Raw genomic sequence first — 16,839 nt, forward strand, 5'->3', positions numbered from 1 at the left:
CCGGGCCATGACGGAACCGCTCAGTCATCAGCACAGCGCCACCGCAGCTGATGACAGAGCGATTCCGTCATCAGCAGGGGAGGGGTTAAGAGACAAATTTTGGTTATAGAGGACATACCTTAGAATTAGCCCCAGGCGTCAGACTGGATTGGAGAAAGATTTTTTTAGCAGTACCCCTGTGCGTAAATAGGTGTCAATTCCATGTTCGTCGTCGTGGTCGCCGGGATGTCGCGGTATCTACTCAGATGCCACACTCGCGCGATGACGTCAGTTCTTTACTCAACATTCCACGCTAGAAGTACAGAACCATGCAAGACACTGACCATAGGTGCACAAATCTAGGGCCCTGAAAGGAAGTCCTTAACCCTAGAAGTCAGTTAGCAGAATAGGGAGGATGGGTGAGGCGGGAAGGAATCTATAACTAATTTATGTTTCTTGCAGCTATATCATTACCGAATTTAAGTAACTTGTTCATGTGAAAGAGACTATTACTTATAGATTTCTTACCTTAGAATAGATAGCCCAGCAATGGTGGGGTCTGCAAACCAAGTTCACACCAGGAAGTCCTGGAGAACAGAACAGCCAAAGAAGCCGTCTGTACAGACTTGAGAGTCCAGGCAGTAGTGTTTGGTGAACGTGTGCAGAGATGCCCACGTGGCTGCCTGGCAGATTACATGGAGGGGAACTCTACGTCCCAAAGCAGTAGCAGCTGCCGTCGCCCTGGTGGAATGGGCGTGCAATCCTAGTGGAGGCTCCTTCTTTGAAAAAGAGGAACACATTTTAATGCAAAAAACGCCCCACCGAGGGATGGTCCGTTTTTGCACGGCCAACCTTTTTTGGCACCCACATAGCCAACAAAGAGTTGGTCATCCACCCGGAATTGTCTTGTGCGATCCGGATAGAAAAATAGCGCACATTTGGATCCAGACGGTGGAGCCTCTCTTCCTCGTTTGAAGGAGGCGGAAAAAAGGTGGGAAAAGTGATGGTTTGACCAATGTGGAAAGAAGTAACCACTTTGGGAAGAAAAGATGGTCTGGTTCTTAGAACAACCGTGTCCAGATGAATAGCAAGAAAAAAAGGCTTAGAGGACAGAGCCTGTAGCTCACTCACCCTGTGAGCAGAGGTGATGGCCACTAGGAAAGCAGTCTTTAAAGTTAAAAGTCTGAGAGGACATTTTATGTAGTTGCTAGAAAGGAGCGCACATAAGGTATGTCAGAACTAAGATCAACTCCCACTGAGGCATTACGACAGAAATAGGGGGAAGAGGCGAGTAATGCCCTTAAGTAATCTATTTACAATGGGGGAATTAAAAAGAGAATGCTGATCAGGCAGCCGAAGAAAGGCTGAGATAGCTGAAAAATAGCCCTTAAGTGTGCCCAGAGCAGAGCCCTGCTGGACCAAAGAAAGGAGGAACAAAAGTACTTCAGAAAGGAGGGGCAGAGAAGGGATCTACAGCCCTTGCTGTGCACCATGCCACAAATTTGTTCCAGCTACAGGCTTATACAGTCTTAGTGGAGGGACGCCTGGCTGCCAAGATAAGGATGTATGACGTTATAACGCATACCTTTACAACGCATTTTTTACAACGCAACATCCATTACAACGCATGCCATTACAACAAATTTTTTAAACTACCTTTACAACGCATTCCATTACAACGCATACCACCTTTACAACGCATACCATTACAACGCATAGCATTACATTGCATAAGTATTGGATAGTGTAGGGGTAAAAATTACTATTCTAACTCCAGTGGGTGCAACAGTAGGGTAAGTTTTGGATAGTGTAAGGGTACTATGCGTTGTGTTGGTATGCGTTGTAATGACTGCGTTGTAATGGTATGCGTTGTAATGGTATGCGTTGTAATGGTATGCGTTGTAATGGCATGCGGTGTAATGGCATGCGGTGTAATGGCATGCGGTGTAATGGCATGCGGTGTAATGGCATGCGGTGTAATGGCATGCGGTGTAATGGCATGCGGTGTAATGGCATGCGGTGTAATGGCATGCGGTGTAATGGCATGCGGTGTAATGGATCTTGCGTTGTAAAAGTTTAGTTGTAATGGTAGTGCGTTGTAAAAGTTGCGTTGTAAAGGTTGTTTCCCCCAAGATAACATTACAGACTTCGGGAGGAAGGTCAAAAGCAGTCAACTGGCGCTGCTCAATCTCCACGCAAGGAGGTGGATTCTGGACAGCTTCGGGTGGAGTACCTTCCCCTGTTGCTGCGACAGAAGATCCTCCCGAAGAGGCAGTCGGATCGGAGGATCGATGGCAACATGTAACAGCTCGGGATACCAGACTCTTCGTGCAAAATCCGGAGCAAAAAGAATGACTTGGGCCCGGTCGCACTAGATCTTTTTTAGCACTCTGGGCAGAAGTGGTATAGGCGGAAAGGCATTTAGAAGACCGCAACTCCACTCGCAACGAAAAGCGTCGCCGAGCGAGTGCAGTCTTGGAAATTCCAATCCCAGAACTGCCGACATTGCGCGTGCTCATTGGTGGCGATTAGATCTACCCAAGGCTCTCCCCACTGCTGAAAGAGACCTTGCACCACCTCAGAGCGAAGACACCATTTGCGATCCATTATGCACCTGCAGCTGAGTTCATCCGCTCTGGCATTCAATGAACCTGCCAGGTGTAGAACCTCCAGGAATATGCCCCGATGTTCCAGACATGTCCAGAGGCTAAGGGCCTCTTGACATAGGGTCCATGACCCCACCCCACCCTGGTTGTTGCAGTACCACATGGCAGTGGTGTTGTCAGTGAACACCTGCACTACTCTTCCCCGGACAGAGGAAAGGAATGCCTTCAGTGCAAGATGAATCGCCCAGAGCTCCTGAAGGTTAATGTGGAACCCGTACTCCGCCGGAGAACCGAGGCCTCTGGTCTCCACCTCTCCCAAGTGGTCGCCCCATCCCAGAAGTGATGCATGTGTCCGACTGTGAACTACGGTTGTGGAAGGGAAAGGGATCTGGCGTTGACCCAATCCTGGTTCGTTAGCCTCCACTGCAGTTGGTGTGAAGTGCCCTCTGAGATCTGGACGCAATCAGAAAGTTATGCCTGATGCTGTGCCCACTGGAACTTAAGGTCCCACTGCAGAGCCCGCATATGCCACCTGGCATAATCCACCAGCAGGATGCAGGAGGCCATAAGGTCCAGCAGCCTCTGGTTCATTCTGACCGAAACCCGGGATAGAGGCTGAAAGATCGGAATCATAGCCCAAATGCACAAGTTACTTACCTTCGGTAACGATATATCTGTAAGAAACAGTAGTTAGTATTAGATTCCTTACCTTAGAATATCCCCAGGCGTCAGACTGGATCCGGAAACTTTTGTGTAGCAGTACCCTTGCACGTCGGTAGGCGTCGTCTGCGGCTCCGTGTCAGTCGTTGCTGTGATGACGTCGGAGTACTTAGACGCCGCCCTCGCGCACTGACGTCAGTTCTTATACACAGCTTTTCCGCGCCAGAAACGCAGAGCCATGATAAAAACCAACACTGGTGCCATGAAACTAGGGCCCTGAAAGGGGATGACCTTAACCCTAGATATCGGTTCGCAGAACGGGGAGGATGGGTGGGGCGGTAAAGAATCTAATACTAACTACTGTTTCTTACAGATATATCGTTACCGAAGGTATGTAACTTGTGCATCTGAAAGAAACCAGTTAGTATTAGATTCCTTACCTTAGAATAGATACCCCAGCAATACCAACCCCGGTGGTGGGTCTGCGAACCAATAAATCACACCAGAAAGTCCTGGAGGACGGAACGGCCAAAGAAGCCATCCCTCCGGACTTGGCTGTCCAGGCAGTAGTGTCTTGCGAACGTGTGCAGCGGGGCCCACGTAGCTGCCTGACAGATGTCCTACAAGGGGACTCCCCGACCCAGGGCAGTAGTAGCCGCTGTGGCCCGAGTGGAATGGGCGCTCAGCCCAAAAGGAGGCTCCTTCTTAGCCAAGGAGTAGCATGCCTTGATACACAACACGACCAACCGAGAGATGGTCAGTTTGTGCACCGCCCATCCCTTATTAGCGCCCACGTAACCAACAAAGAGATGGTCATCCACCCGGAACTGGCGTGTGCGATCCAGATAGAATGAGAGCGCACGTTTTGGGTCCAGACGGTGGAGCCGCTCTTCCTCTTTAGAGGGATGCGGAAAGAAGGTGGGCAAAGTGATGGTCTGCCCGATATTGAAGGCTGTGACTACCTTGGGCAGGAAAGAGGGTCATGTCCACAACACATCCTTGTCCGGATGGACAGAAAGGAAGCGAGGCTTGGAGGAAAGAGCCTGGAGCTCACTCACTCTCCTGGCAGAGGTGATGGCAACCAGGAAAGCACTCAGTGTAAGAAGACGGAGAGGACAGTTATGAAGTGGCTCGAAGGGAGCGCACATCAGAAAAGTAAGTACAAGGTTCAAGTCCCACTAATGCATCACGAAAGGAACAGGGGGGGAACATATGAGTGATGCCCTTTAAGAACCTATTAACAACCGGGGACTTGAACAAAGAAGGCTGATCAGGCAGCCTTAAGAAGGCGGAAAGGGCAGAAAGGTAGCCCTTGATAGTCCCCAGAGCAGAGCCCTGCTGGGCAAGAGAAAGAAGGAAGAGGAGAACCTCAGAAAGAGGGGCAGAAAGGGGATCCAAAGCCTTTGCTGTGCACCATGCCACAAATTTGTTCCACCTGCAGGCGTATACCGACTTGGTGGAGGGACGCCTGGCTGCCAGAATCACATCACAAACTTCAGGAGGCAAGTCAAATGGCCTCAACTGCCGCCGTTCAATCTCCAAGCATGGAGGTGGAGACTGGCAAGTTCGGGTGGAGGACCGTCCCCTGCTGCTGCGACAGAAGGTCCTCCTGAAGAGGCAGACTAATCGGGGATCAACAGACATGCGGAGTAGCTCGGGATACCAGTATCTTCGTGCCCAGTCCGGAGCCACAAGGATAACTTGGGCCCGGTCGCGTCTGATCTTCTTCAGCACTCTGGGCAGAAATGGTATAGGCGGAAAGGCGTACAACAGACCGCAGCTCCACTCGCGACGAAAAGCGTCGCCGATCGAGTGCCGCCTTGGAAATTCCAACGCGCAGAACTGTGACATTGCGCGTTCTCTTCTGTGGCGAATACATCCAACAAGGCTCTCCCCACTGCTGAAAGAGGCCTTGCACCACGTCAGAGTTCAGACGCCATTCGTGATCCATCATGCACCGACGGCAGAGTTTGTCCGCCCTGGCGTTTAGGGAACCTGCCAGGTGTTGAACCACCAGGGTCACGCACTAATGTTCCAGCCACTGACAGAGGCGCAGAGCGTCCTGGCACAGAGTCCATGACCCCACCCGCCTGGTTTGTTGCAGTACCACATGGCGGTGGTGTTGTCCGTGAAGACCTGCACTACACTCCCCGGGACAGAGGGGAGGAATGCTTTCAGTGCAAGCCGGATCGCCCGCAGCTCCAGAAGGTTGATGTGGAGCCGGGACTCCGCCGGAGACCAGAGGCCTCTGATCTCCGCCTCTCCAGTGTGGCCCCCCAGCCCTGGAGGGACACGTCCGTCACAACTACGTGCTCCGGTTGGGGTAGGAGAGGTATCTGCCGCTGACCCAATCGCGGTCCGTGAGCCACCACTGCAACGGTCTTGCAGTGCCCTCCGAGATCAAGACATGGTCAGACAAGTTGCCCTGATGCTGGGCCCACTGAAACTTCAGGTCCCACTGCAGAGCCCGCATCCGCCACCAGGCGTGATGCACCAGAAGGATGCAGGAGGCCATCAGCCCCAGAAGCTGCAGCGTCAACCTGACCGAGACTCAGGATAACGGCTGAAAGATCGGAATCAGAGCCTGAATATCCCGAACCCGCTGCTCGGGAGAATAAACCAGAAACCGTGCAGAGTCTAGAACCGCTCCGATGAAGAGGAGCTTCTGAGAGGGACACAGGTGCGACTTCGGCACATTGATGGAGAACCCCAGCAGGTGCAGGAGGTCGGCCGTAGTCTGGAGGTGGCTGACGAATGTCTGGGGTGAGCCCGCCTTCAACAGCCAGTCGTCAAGGTAGGGGAAGACTGAAACCCCTAACCTGCGCAGATGAGCTGCGACCACCGCCATCACTTTCGTGAACACCCGTGGGGCGCTGGTAAGGCCGAAGGGGAGCACGGTAAACTGAAAGTTCTCGTGGCCTACCGTGAACCGCAGGTAACGCCGGTGGGCCGGCAAGACGGGGATATGAAAATAAGCGTCCTGCAAGTCCAACGCTACCATCCAGTCTCCTGGATCCAGGGCAGCTAAGACCCGAGCCAGTGTCAGCATCTTGAACTTCTCCTGCCGAGGAAGCCGTTGACGTTCCACAGGTCCAAGATAGGGCGTATGCCCCCTTTGCCCTTCTTGGGTACCAGAAAGTAGTGGGAGTAACAACCACACCCTACTTCTGGCCCAGGACCGCGCTCGATGGCCCCCTTGGCCAAGAGGGCCGTAACTTTCTCTTGTAGAAGTTTCAAGTGATCCCCCGACACGCAGTGGTACTGCGGTGGCATGGCTGGAGGGGTAGCCTCGAAGGGGAGGGAGTAGCCCCTTCGGACGATTTGCAGCACCCACTTGTCCGATGTGAGAGTGCGCCAGTGGAGGTGGTGATGGCGAACCCTGCCCCCCACTGGCGTCACATGGGCCTGAAAGCTCGGACTAGGAGGGTTTTGAGGCGGATGCTGCAGGGGCAGGTGTGGACTGGCTGCGCCGTTGTCCCCGACCGCCGCCACGGCGGTTTCCATGTCCGCCACCGCGCTGGACGGTAGTCTGCGGCCCGTGGCTGGCAAAACGTGTGGGGGCGTCCCTTCCTTGGCCACGAAAGGAGCGGAAGGCAGCTGTTTGCTGGCGTGGGGCCGAGAGGTCCAAGGACTTGGCCGTAGCCCTGGAGTCTTGAAAGCGCTCAAGCGCATGGTCTGCCTTGTCGCCAAAGAGGCGACGGCCATCAAACGGCATGTCCATAAGAGTGTTTTGGACATCAGCCGAAAAGTTGGTGGACCTGAACCAGGCATGGCGACGAATCGCCACCGTCGTTGCCATCGCTGTGCCCAGTGAGTCCGTGGTATCCATCGCACACCGGATGGAATACCGTGCCGCATCTCGACCCTCCGCAAGGGCTTGGGCGAGTTTAGTCCGGACCCCCTCCGGACATTGTGGCAGCACGTCCGCGACCGTGTCCCACAGGGAGTGGGTGTAACCGCCAAAGAGGCACGCGGTGTTGACTGACCGCAACCCTAAACTTAGGGAGGAGAATACCCTTTTCCCATATTGCTCATACCTCCTGGATTCCCGATCGGGGGGAGCCGTCGGGAATGCGGTCTGGTAGTTAGAGGCCTAGATGACCAGGCTCTCGGGGGTGGGGTGGGTGGACAGGAAGCAAGGGTAGCCTGGAGCCGGGCGGTGGTGCCTGGCCACGTTCCTATCTACAGGCTGACCTGTAGCGGGCTTAGACCAAGTGCCCAGAAGAACGTCAGACAATGCCTCATTAAACGGCAGCAGAGGCTCGGCCAAGCTTGACTGCGGTTTAAGGACCACTGGCCTCCCCTAGCTCACCTGTCCAGTCCTGATAAGACTGGCACTCCTGTGCCAGAGGGTCCTCAGACCCCTCCCAATCCCCCTCGCCACCCATCTCCTGAAACTCAGGACCTAAGGATGGGGCTGGGTCATAGAATTAGAAATCTCCCATTGGCGTAGAGAGCGGCGCCGTGTGGCGCCGGACCCGAATCAAGGGGGTGCACCGGAGGCAACACCCTGGGGGCCAGCGTCTGCGAGGTCGTAAGGTCGACCCGGAACCGGATCCTGTGGGGGCCTGCGGTGCAGGTACCGAAGTCACCGGCGGCGTCGGGCCGAAGCACCCGACCCGCAGGGGCCCCCAGTCGGGCCGCTGGGCACGAAGGCGCCGCGGAGCCCGACGGAGGAGTGAGCGACCTCATGGCCGTGAAGAAGGCCTCTCTCTCCTCCGGCGTCGCGTTCTGCCCAGGGACCGACGGGAATGAAGCAGGCCGCGACGCCTGCGACTCCGGCGGAGCCGCGAGGGCGGTGTCGCCCGAACCCCCGGCCATGTCACGCGAGCGTCAGGGGGTGGGTGGGGGAGTCGGAAGATGGATGTCGTCTCTTTGACTTCTTGTGCTTACCGGAGGACTTCGAGCCCGAAGACAGAGGACGACTCCCGGAGCTATGGTGGCTCCGACCCCTCGACCGGTCCCTCGACCTCCTCGCGGACCGGGACCTCGAGCGGCGCGGGGCCGACTGCCCGAGCTCAAGTCGCTTGCGGGACCGCTCACGTCTAGCTTTGGACGTCAGGGCCAGACAGTCGGAGCAGGCCTCGTCGTCATGGTCGAGGCCCAGGTAATGAAGACACCGGAGATGGGGGTCGGTAACCGACATCAGTCGGCGCAGGGTTTGATCGCGGAAGATTATGAAGCAGAAAGCACTTGCAACTCACTTCTAGTTGATACTTCGGTCACCAAGAAGTCTTTCTTGAAAGAAGCGGTCACTTCTAGTTGATACTTCGGTCACCAAGAAGTCTTTCTTGAAAGAAGCGGTCACAGAAGGCCACAAGCCTAAAGTAATTTAAAGTCCGTTCTGTGTTGCATTTCAGTGCCAAGAGGCAGTGGGTGTCAAACTGACGAAAACAGAGGCACTCGTTTTGTTCAGATTAGTGGATGGAGAAGGACTCCCCAGATCTCCAACAGCAGGCCCAAACAGCCCTAATAGGCTTTACCGGTGCCCACCTATATCTCCATGGAAATCTGGTGCTTCAAAGCATATCTAAATATTCAAAATTTTCCCAATTGAAGTACAGGATGATCATAATAAAAACACCATCACAGCATAAAATACTAAAGGGGACCCATGATGGTAATTAAAACCTGCAGTAATTTGGAATTGTGATTAAAATAAACATTTGTGTTTAGTGTGCAGTAAAATGATACAATATATGTGATCTCTTCCCTAAGAAAAGTTTCAGATTTTCCAACAATTATACTAGATGGGTGCTTAATATACTGTCACCAGCCAAAGGTAACAAGCATATGCAATGCAATAGGTCTCGCATTTGCGAGATTTTGAATGATTGGCATTGTAAATTACGCCTTTTATTTATGTGTTTAAACAAACCTGCAATAACAAAAGGCATTGTTATTTACAATACCAATAGGTCAAAGTTCCTAAAAATTACACCTATTGCATTGCAAATGCTAGCTTAGTAGATACAGCTTTGCATCAAAAGTATAAGTAGTTGAATAGGAATGCCCATGCACCACCCTTAGCGTCTCCCTCGATACAAAGTTACACTACTTTTCATTATGTTATGACTGCTATTCAGCGCAAAAGAAGCTTAGCGCCCCGGCCAGGGATCCAGTCCACAAAGATGTCTACGTACTCACAGGACTGGAGCCAGCAACAGTAGGTAATGGCGGTGAGGTGCGCTCTGCCCACTCTAAAACGTCCAACACCGAGGCTGGCAGCAAGCAGCACTGAGACAAGCAACAGAGATGCTGTTGCTCCTCCCTTGCCAAAGCGGACATCCAGCAAGTGTGTGGTGCTGTGCACCGCGAACCATGCACATCGTCTGTCCGGGCGCGTGCACATATCCTGTACCCCTTCAGCAGCGAAATCAACAATAGATCTCGCCAAAGCAAGCAGCGCATGCGCTGCGTCGCTAGACGAGACATAAAAAACTCAGACAAATCAAATTACCAAGACACCTGAACACATAGCATGGGATGCTAAACTCAAAAAGCAGCTTTCTGTAAACTGAAACCAGTGGTTGAATTAATTTCACATAGCCATTGAATTTAGTCCCACGACCACAATGGGCATTTTACAAAATCAAGAAGGACAGTGTAAAGCCATAGTTAACTGCACTTAACAAACCTGTTTTTTGTTCTCTGGTAGGTCCTCCTCCATTGGCTCCGGTTTGGATTCCTTCTTTTTGGGCTGTGGAGGTGGAGGCGACGCTACAGTTTCTTCATCATCGTCATCTACATTTCCCAAGTCTACTCCAAGAAGCACACTAAGTGTAGTCATGACTCGAGGGTCCTGCAACTTCCTGTAATAAATATTAATATCATGAATCCCCAATGCAGTTTCTGTGAAAAGTCAACAGTTAAGGCAGAGGCATTTTGATTAATTGTTAGATAAAACATTCAAGCTGGGGAAATATTCACATCCTCTCATTCTACTTCCAACCCAGATTTATTACTGCCCTTAGTTTTCTTAGACAAACTGTGCAAAACAGGAATCGAGAAATGATGCTTACAGGGACTGGCGAGAAGCTATCCAGCATGCTCCTCATTACCTGAAGCACAGGGTTAAACGAGCAATAGCAAAGAACGAAACCATGTCCCATGATGTACAAGCGAAGGACTGCCTTTCTTATTGCAGATTAATATAGGGGGGTAGAATGCCTTGATCAGACACATGCTTTGAGGTCAGCTGAATACACGTTTTCTGTTTACATTACATTTGCTTCTTTGGAAAGGTCACTCAAGCAAAAGTCTGTCTGCTTCGCATAGAAGAGCACAGGACTAGCCAGGCTCTTTTCAGTAGCCACAATCAAATTGCATAGTGAAGGCTATCTATTTCTGCCTCACTAAGAACCAAATTGTTCATTTACAAGATGGGGCAAATTCAGTACACTGGATGTCTGTCAACAATATTGGTATTGGACAATAAATACAGTTTTATTACACAGGTGCAATAGGGTACACAGAAGTAATTTGCCAAACCAAAAACTATAGAAAGAAGGAGATGCTGGTAAATGGGAGCCAGAGGGCCCAAAATTGTTACCCCAAAGAACAGGGTTTCATGTTACGATTCACTTACTTCAAATGTGCAAGTTTTATCCAATAGTTTAAAACCATCCATATTAACAGGGATATTCACTTACGTTCCAAGGTCAGAAGGCTTATTCTTGAGTTGCTCAATGAGTTCCTTATAGCTAGGATCATTGAGCAGTGCTCTCGTTCTGGGATCACTCTCCAGTTTCTGATAAAGGTTTGGTGCATTGAAAGGGTTCATAAACTTTCTTTCTATTGACAAGGAGAAAGAAGGAAACAGGCTGTGATGTAACTGCACAAAAGCAAGCTTATACCAAAAAAAAGTATAAACCCTTTTCTTACAACAGCATATTGTTTGCATAAAAACAGCATACAATACAAATTACGTTAAAACAATTAAGACAATGAGGCACATACTAAAGTGGCAAAGTGCATGGACAGCTTGTGGTGCGCTGGATAGGGGATAGGTGTTAAAGGAAGATAACGTTGACCGTTTAGTAGAGGAAAAGTAATTAAGGGCCACAACAAGAAATTCGGTATTAAACTATAGCGGGGCAGTCTCAAGATCGATAACTTGCAACACAGTGGAAATTTTCTAGCAACAGATACTCTAGCCATCCACAGTAAAAGTTTAACAGCATATCTACACCAAAATCTCTGCGGTTGGAATATCCCACAGAAAGAGCGTTACTGAAGATAAGTATATTGTTGTTGTTCCTAACCAGGCAGAGTCCTCACATCTTGTGAATACCCTTAAAGCGCCACACCGGATCCGGAGATTGTTCTTAGTCATTACCTCATGCACAGATAGTTGGTGTTGTGCACATCTGCATCGGATCTGTCCTGCTTACCCACCACCCCCGTAGTGACATTAAGCTACCTCTGCACACGGTCATCAGTTTCTTTCAGGTGACTGTCCGCGCCATTCAACGTGAAGCCTTAGTAATCAGATTGTGCCAGTGAGCAGATCTTCAGTTAAAATCTACTGGACCAGAAGAGTCAGTTCCAGAGAAAAGGGAGGACTTCGGTGAGGAATCTAGGATTAGATGGAGTCCACACCAGAAAGGAGAGTTACTCAAGGTAAGATGCTTTTTCTTCTGATGGATACTATTAACTGCAGATTCCTCACCTTCTGAATAAATACCACTGCAGTACCTCCCTAGGTGACAGGTCTGTGGAAGGGCTCAGATCATGAAATCCTGCAAGACATAATGTGTATGGAGCCACTCCCAGTGAACATGGCTATCCATGCAGTAGTGCTTCATGAATGTGTGAACTGACACACACGTTGCAGACTAGAAATTGTCAAAGAATGGCACTCCATATGCCAGTGCTGTGGTAGCAGCTTTTGTTCTGGAATAATGTGCCCGTAGGCATTTACATTTTTGCACAGCTTTCCTTTTCCTCATCACAGAGATGGTCACAAAAGGTTGACTGTCCATTCCAATAGCCCTTGGTACGATCAATGTATAAATTCATAGCTCTTAGTGTCTAGATGATGAAGCATCTCCTCTTTGGATGGCTGAGAAGGAGCAAAGAAAGCCAGAAGAGAAATAGACTACCCAATGTGGGAAGGTATGACCACTTTCCGAAGGAACGTTGCTTTGGTCCTCAACACTTACTTGTCTGGGAAGCTAGTGGTGTATGGTTGATGGGCAGAGTGTTTGCAGCTCACTTGCACAACAAGCTGATGTGATTCCTATGTGGACCATGGTGTTCAATGTGAGCTACCACAGAGTGCAACTGTACATTGGTTGACTAGGGTGCCCATATGAAATGTTAACTAGATTGAGGTCCCAATGGGGCATCAGAAACGTTTCGGCAGAACACGTCAACCCTTTTGAACAATGCATCCCAACAGGTGATTTAAACAGAGATGGCTGATCAGTAATCCTAATAAAACTGATAAATCATTAACTGTTGCCACAGCGAGGGCTTACTGGGCCAGGTGACAACCTAGAGTACTACATCAGACAACTGACATTTCTAAGGATTTTATATGTCGGGAAGAACACCAAGCAACAAACTTGTCTAAGCATCCTGCAGAGATGTCTTAGTAGAGGGACACCTGGTTGTCAATATGACAGACTAGTTCGGAAGGGAGATCAAAGGCTGAAAACTGTCATCACTCAATCTCCATTAAAGGAGGTATAAGTTGTGCAGGTTCAAGTGCAGGACCCTGTCCTGCTGCTGTGGAGACATGATGGACTAATGCTCAAGGTCAGAAGTTCTGGATACCCCACTCCCTGGCCCAGCCCAGAACTACTACGATAAATTGGGCCCAGTCATTCCTGATATTCAGAAATCTGGTCAGAGGAGGTAGAGGCGTAAGGCTTACAGGAGCGACGACATCTAATCTGGATGAAAGACATCTGCAAATAAAACCTGCCTTGGGAACTCAAACGTGCAAACGTTTTGACACTGCGCTTTCTAGGAGGTAGCCGATTCTCTTCACTGCTGGAAGACACCCTGTGTCCCCACTGAGTGTGGTCACCATTTGCGAGGCAACGTTGGCAGAGTTTGCCCACCCTGGCCTTTAAAAATCCTGACCAGTACAGTTCGACTAGGGAGATTTCCCAAACGATCCAGTCAGGTTCAGGTGCGCAGAACCTCCTGGCAATGGGCCCAAGACCTCGCTCTGCCCAACTTGTTGCAGTAGGACATGGCAGTAGTGTTGTCCGTGAAGACCTGCACCCATTCCCCTTGATGGTCGGGTGAAAATCTTTTAGTACCAAGTGAATGGTCCAAATCCAACAGACTGATATGGAAGCGGGTCTGTCAAGGACAAGCGTCCTCTGCTGTCCCACATGACCTTCCCAACCCAGCAGCGATACGTCCATCACAACCCTTACTTCAGGATGGGACATGGAAAGGGGTCTACCACCAACTGACTTGTGGTACAACAGCCACAAAAACAGCTATTTACTAGCTTCCTCCAACACCTGGCTGGAATCTGAGAGGGTCCCTTGGTACCATGACCGGTAAGACTTCGATTCCCACAGCTGAGCCTGTTTGTGCCACCAAGTTTGGTTCGTTAGTAGGATACAGGAGCCAAGAGGCTAAGAAGAATAGGAGCCATTCTCACTGAGACCCAGGGAAAATATTGAGATCATAGCCTGAATATCATGGACTCATTGAGGCAGAGAGATGGCTCCGAACAGCACTGTGTACAGGATGGCTCCAAAGAAAGGAAACCTCTGTGATAGTCAGATGTGACTTAGTAGCGAAGTTAGAACACCACAGTGATGTCAACAAGTCTTCCATCGTCTGGAGGCAGTTAAAAATGCTCAAGATGAGCCCATCTTCAGTAACTAGTCATCGACGTATGGGAAGAATTGTATTACCAACCTTCAGGGATATGTAGTAACCACCAGGATCTCTTTTGACAACACCAGAGGGGCACTGTTAAGGCAGAAGGGGAGTACAGAAAACTGAAAGTGCTTGTGGCCTATCTGAAACCGCAGGTAACCTCTGTTGAATTGCAGGAAGGGGCCATGGAAATTGGCATCCTGCAAATACAACACCATCATCCAGTCTTCTGGATCTGGGGCAGCTAGAACTTTGGCCAGGCTGAGCATTTTTAACTTATTCTTCTTGAGAAAGAGGTTCGGAGGGTAAAGATCTAGAATGGGACTAAGGCATTAGTTCTTCTTTACCATTAGGAAGTAACAGGAGAAGAATCCAGTACAGATTTCTGATGCCTGCACCCTTTTTTTAGATCTCCCTTCTCAAAGAGAGCCCGAAATTACCTTCATAAAATAGACCAGTGGTCCTTCGGTATGCCCAGACGTGGGTCCCTTGCTCAATTTGCCACTGGATTCAAGCTAGCTGGGCTGATGAGGGGCGTTACCCCAAAACAAGTCCCAGGATGCTTGTTTCCAGTCCAGAGAAGCCCTGGGTTGGCAGTTCGGTCTGGACTGTTCCCATTAGGCACAGGGTCAAGACTGATTTACATATGGCTGCGTCTGAACTGGGGTGGCGAATTGCGCAAAGAACGATGATGGATTCAACCCAGATATGTGACTGGTGGGGGAGTGGGGTGAGTGTCTGAAAAGTTTCAGCGCTCCGTCCATCATCTCCTCGGGTTCTGTTTGTATGCTCTACCTACAACAGACTTAATAGCTTATTCGGCTTCCAACTACCGGGAGTCCGACGCAAAGTGCAACTTAAACTAATTCTGCAGAAGGGGTGCAGCAACTTGGGGAGGGGAGAAGTTTGGTAGTTAGCCACACCTGGGAGCCTGGACGCTGGCAGCCAGGTTCCGACCTCAGCCTTGAAATTTTTGCCTTGAAATGTTTGTGAGGTCTGCTGTTGCTAAGTCAAGTTCTGCAATACTCCAGCTGCAAGTATCTTCCAACCCCTCAAAAGGGGGGATATTGCTGGGAAAACTACTGCACAGGGAGAGAGAATGAGGGAGCAAGCTATGGCCTTGCTCTTTTTGAAGCACTTGAAGGCCGAATACTTCTGGTTTCTGAAGAGACTGTGCCATCAAATGACATATCCAACAATTGCTTATGGACATCACTCTGAAATCCTGTGGAGCACATCAGTGGAGAAGTGTGGCTTACTGGTTGTGGAGAAGTGTGGCTTACTGGTTAGAGGAGGCATACCCTGAAGCAGAGGTCAGACCCGGGAACAGGGTTTAATTCCCGACGCGGCAGGGTCTGAGTCCAAGTGTCCACGGACACGATAATGCTCACTTCGGTGCCTACTCGAATCACGGGTTCACACTCTGCAACTCTGGGCAATAGCTTGCTTAATCTCCACTACGGCCCCCCCGTGGCGGGATGCCTGGCTTTCACCTTGGGGATGCCCAGTACGGGTTATCTCACTGGGAAAAGCCAGGATGGGTTCCCAATGCAAGCGCCGAGATGCCCAAGGGTAAGTCGAGCGCTATATAAGAACACACATACATACATACATCAAGGTGTGCCACCAAAGCACCAGAATGGTGGCAACTGCCCAATCAATTGTGTCCAAGTTCTAGACTACACTCATATGTAATGTTTAATTTGAGAGAGCCTTTTTTCCCTGTTTTAGAAGTCTTGAAATTATTTACATTCCTCCTCGTTCTCTCCATCAACTGATCAATTCTTTACAAAGAACGTTGAATGTTTGGCACAAATAACCGTTTTTATTTTAATTAATTTCATGTTTTGTCACATGCATCTCAACCTAACATTGTTTTGGGAGCATATTTTGTAATGTAATTCTACTGTTAGGCATACCCTGCTTCAATACCTCTTTTCATGCAATTCAACAATCATCCAACTTTATTGAAACATACCACACTTTAAGCATGCGCAATAATGACACTAGCTGCATGCCACGCTACTATTCACGTAGTAACTCTAAACTCCCTAGTGAGGGTAGCGGTCTAGTGTTTTTCTTTCACGTGTGGCTCCTTATAAATTCACTTCCGGGTCGTGTCGCATCACGTTTCCGGTAAAAACGCGGTCATGGAATCGACAGAGAGAGAGACAGAGAGTCAGGATGTACTCGCCTGAGGTAAGTGAGAGGCTTTCTCCTTTTAAGAAGTTAGGATCTTCGGCTTTTTTTTCTAGGATATCGTGAGGTTAACAATGAATTGTGTCTAATGTTCACACTTCTGGTTTGATTACAGCTATTTATTCACAGCAGTTGGCGCCAAATTGATTTGGTCGTGCCTTGATTGGGCGTTCAGATACTCCATTAAAAAGATAAAAAACGCGGCTCATATTACCATGAAAAAGACGTCTTGAGGATTCAATTGCATTACCTTACATTCGAGGTAAGATGAGGATTTGGCTATCCATTTTGTATATTTTAATTAGCACTGACTGCTACTGTTGTTTTTTTAGAATAGATATAGACTTTAAAATGGGTATATTTATAGTAGTTCTCTCCATACAGATGCACAGAATCAAAGGAGAACCTTTTAACACGGAGAAGAAACTTTCTTTAGGACCCACGGATCGGAAGTATCACCAGTTGCAATGTGAGAATAATGCACTAGCAACTATATATAGTATCAGTTGGGACACTTGGTGTGTCAATGTGTCTTATAATTACA

General features: G+C 49.6%; 1 protein-coding gene across 1 annotated transcript in view; it reads right to left on the reverse strand.

Moving 5' to 3' along the window:
* STIP1 (stress induced phosphoprotein 1) overlaps positions 1–16,839 on the reverse strand; it is a 213,087-nt gene that overhangs the window by 140,487 nt on the left and 55,761 nt on the right. The window contains exons 4-5 of the mRNA XM_086932803.1: positions 10,898–11,039; positions 9,883–10,057 (exon numbers count right to left, since the gene is read on the reverse strand). Of these exons, the coding sequence (XP_086788929.1) occupies positions 9,883–10,057; positions 10,898–11,039 (317 nt within the window). The remainder of the gene's footprint in view (positions 1–9,882; positions 10,058–10,897; positions 11,040–16,839) is intronic.

The sequence above is a fragment of the Lissotriton vulgaris genome, chromosome 7, assembly GCF_964263255.1.
Source record: "Lissotriton vulgaris chromosome 7, aLisVul1.2, whole genome shotgun sequence".
Classification (NCBI taxonomy): domain Eukaryota; kingdom Metazoa; phylum Chordata; class Amphibia; order Caudata; family Salamandridae; genus Lissotriton; species Lissotriton vulgaris.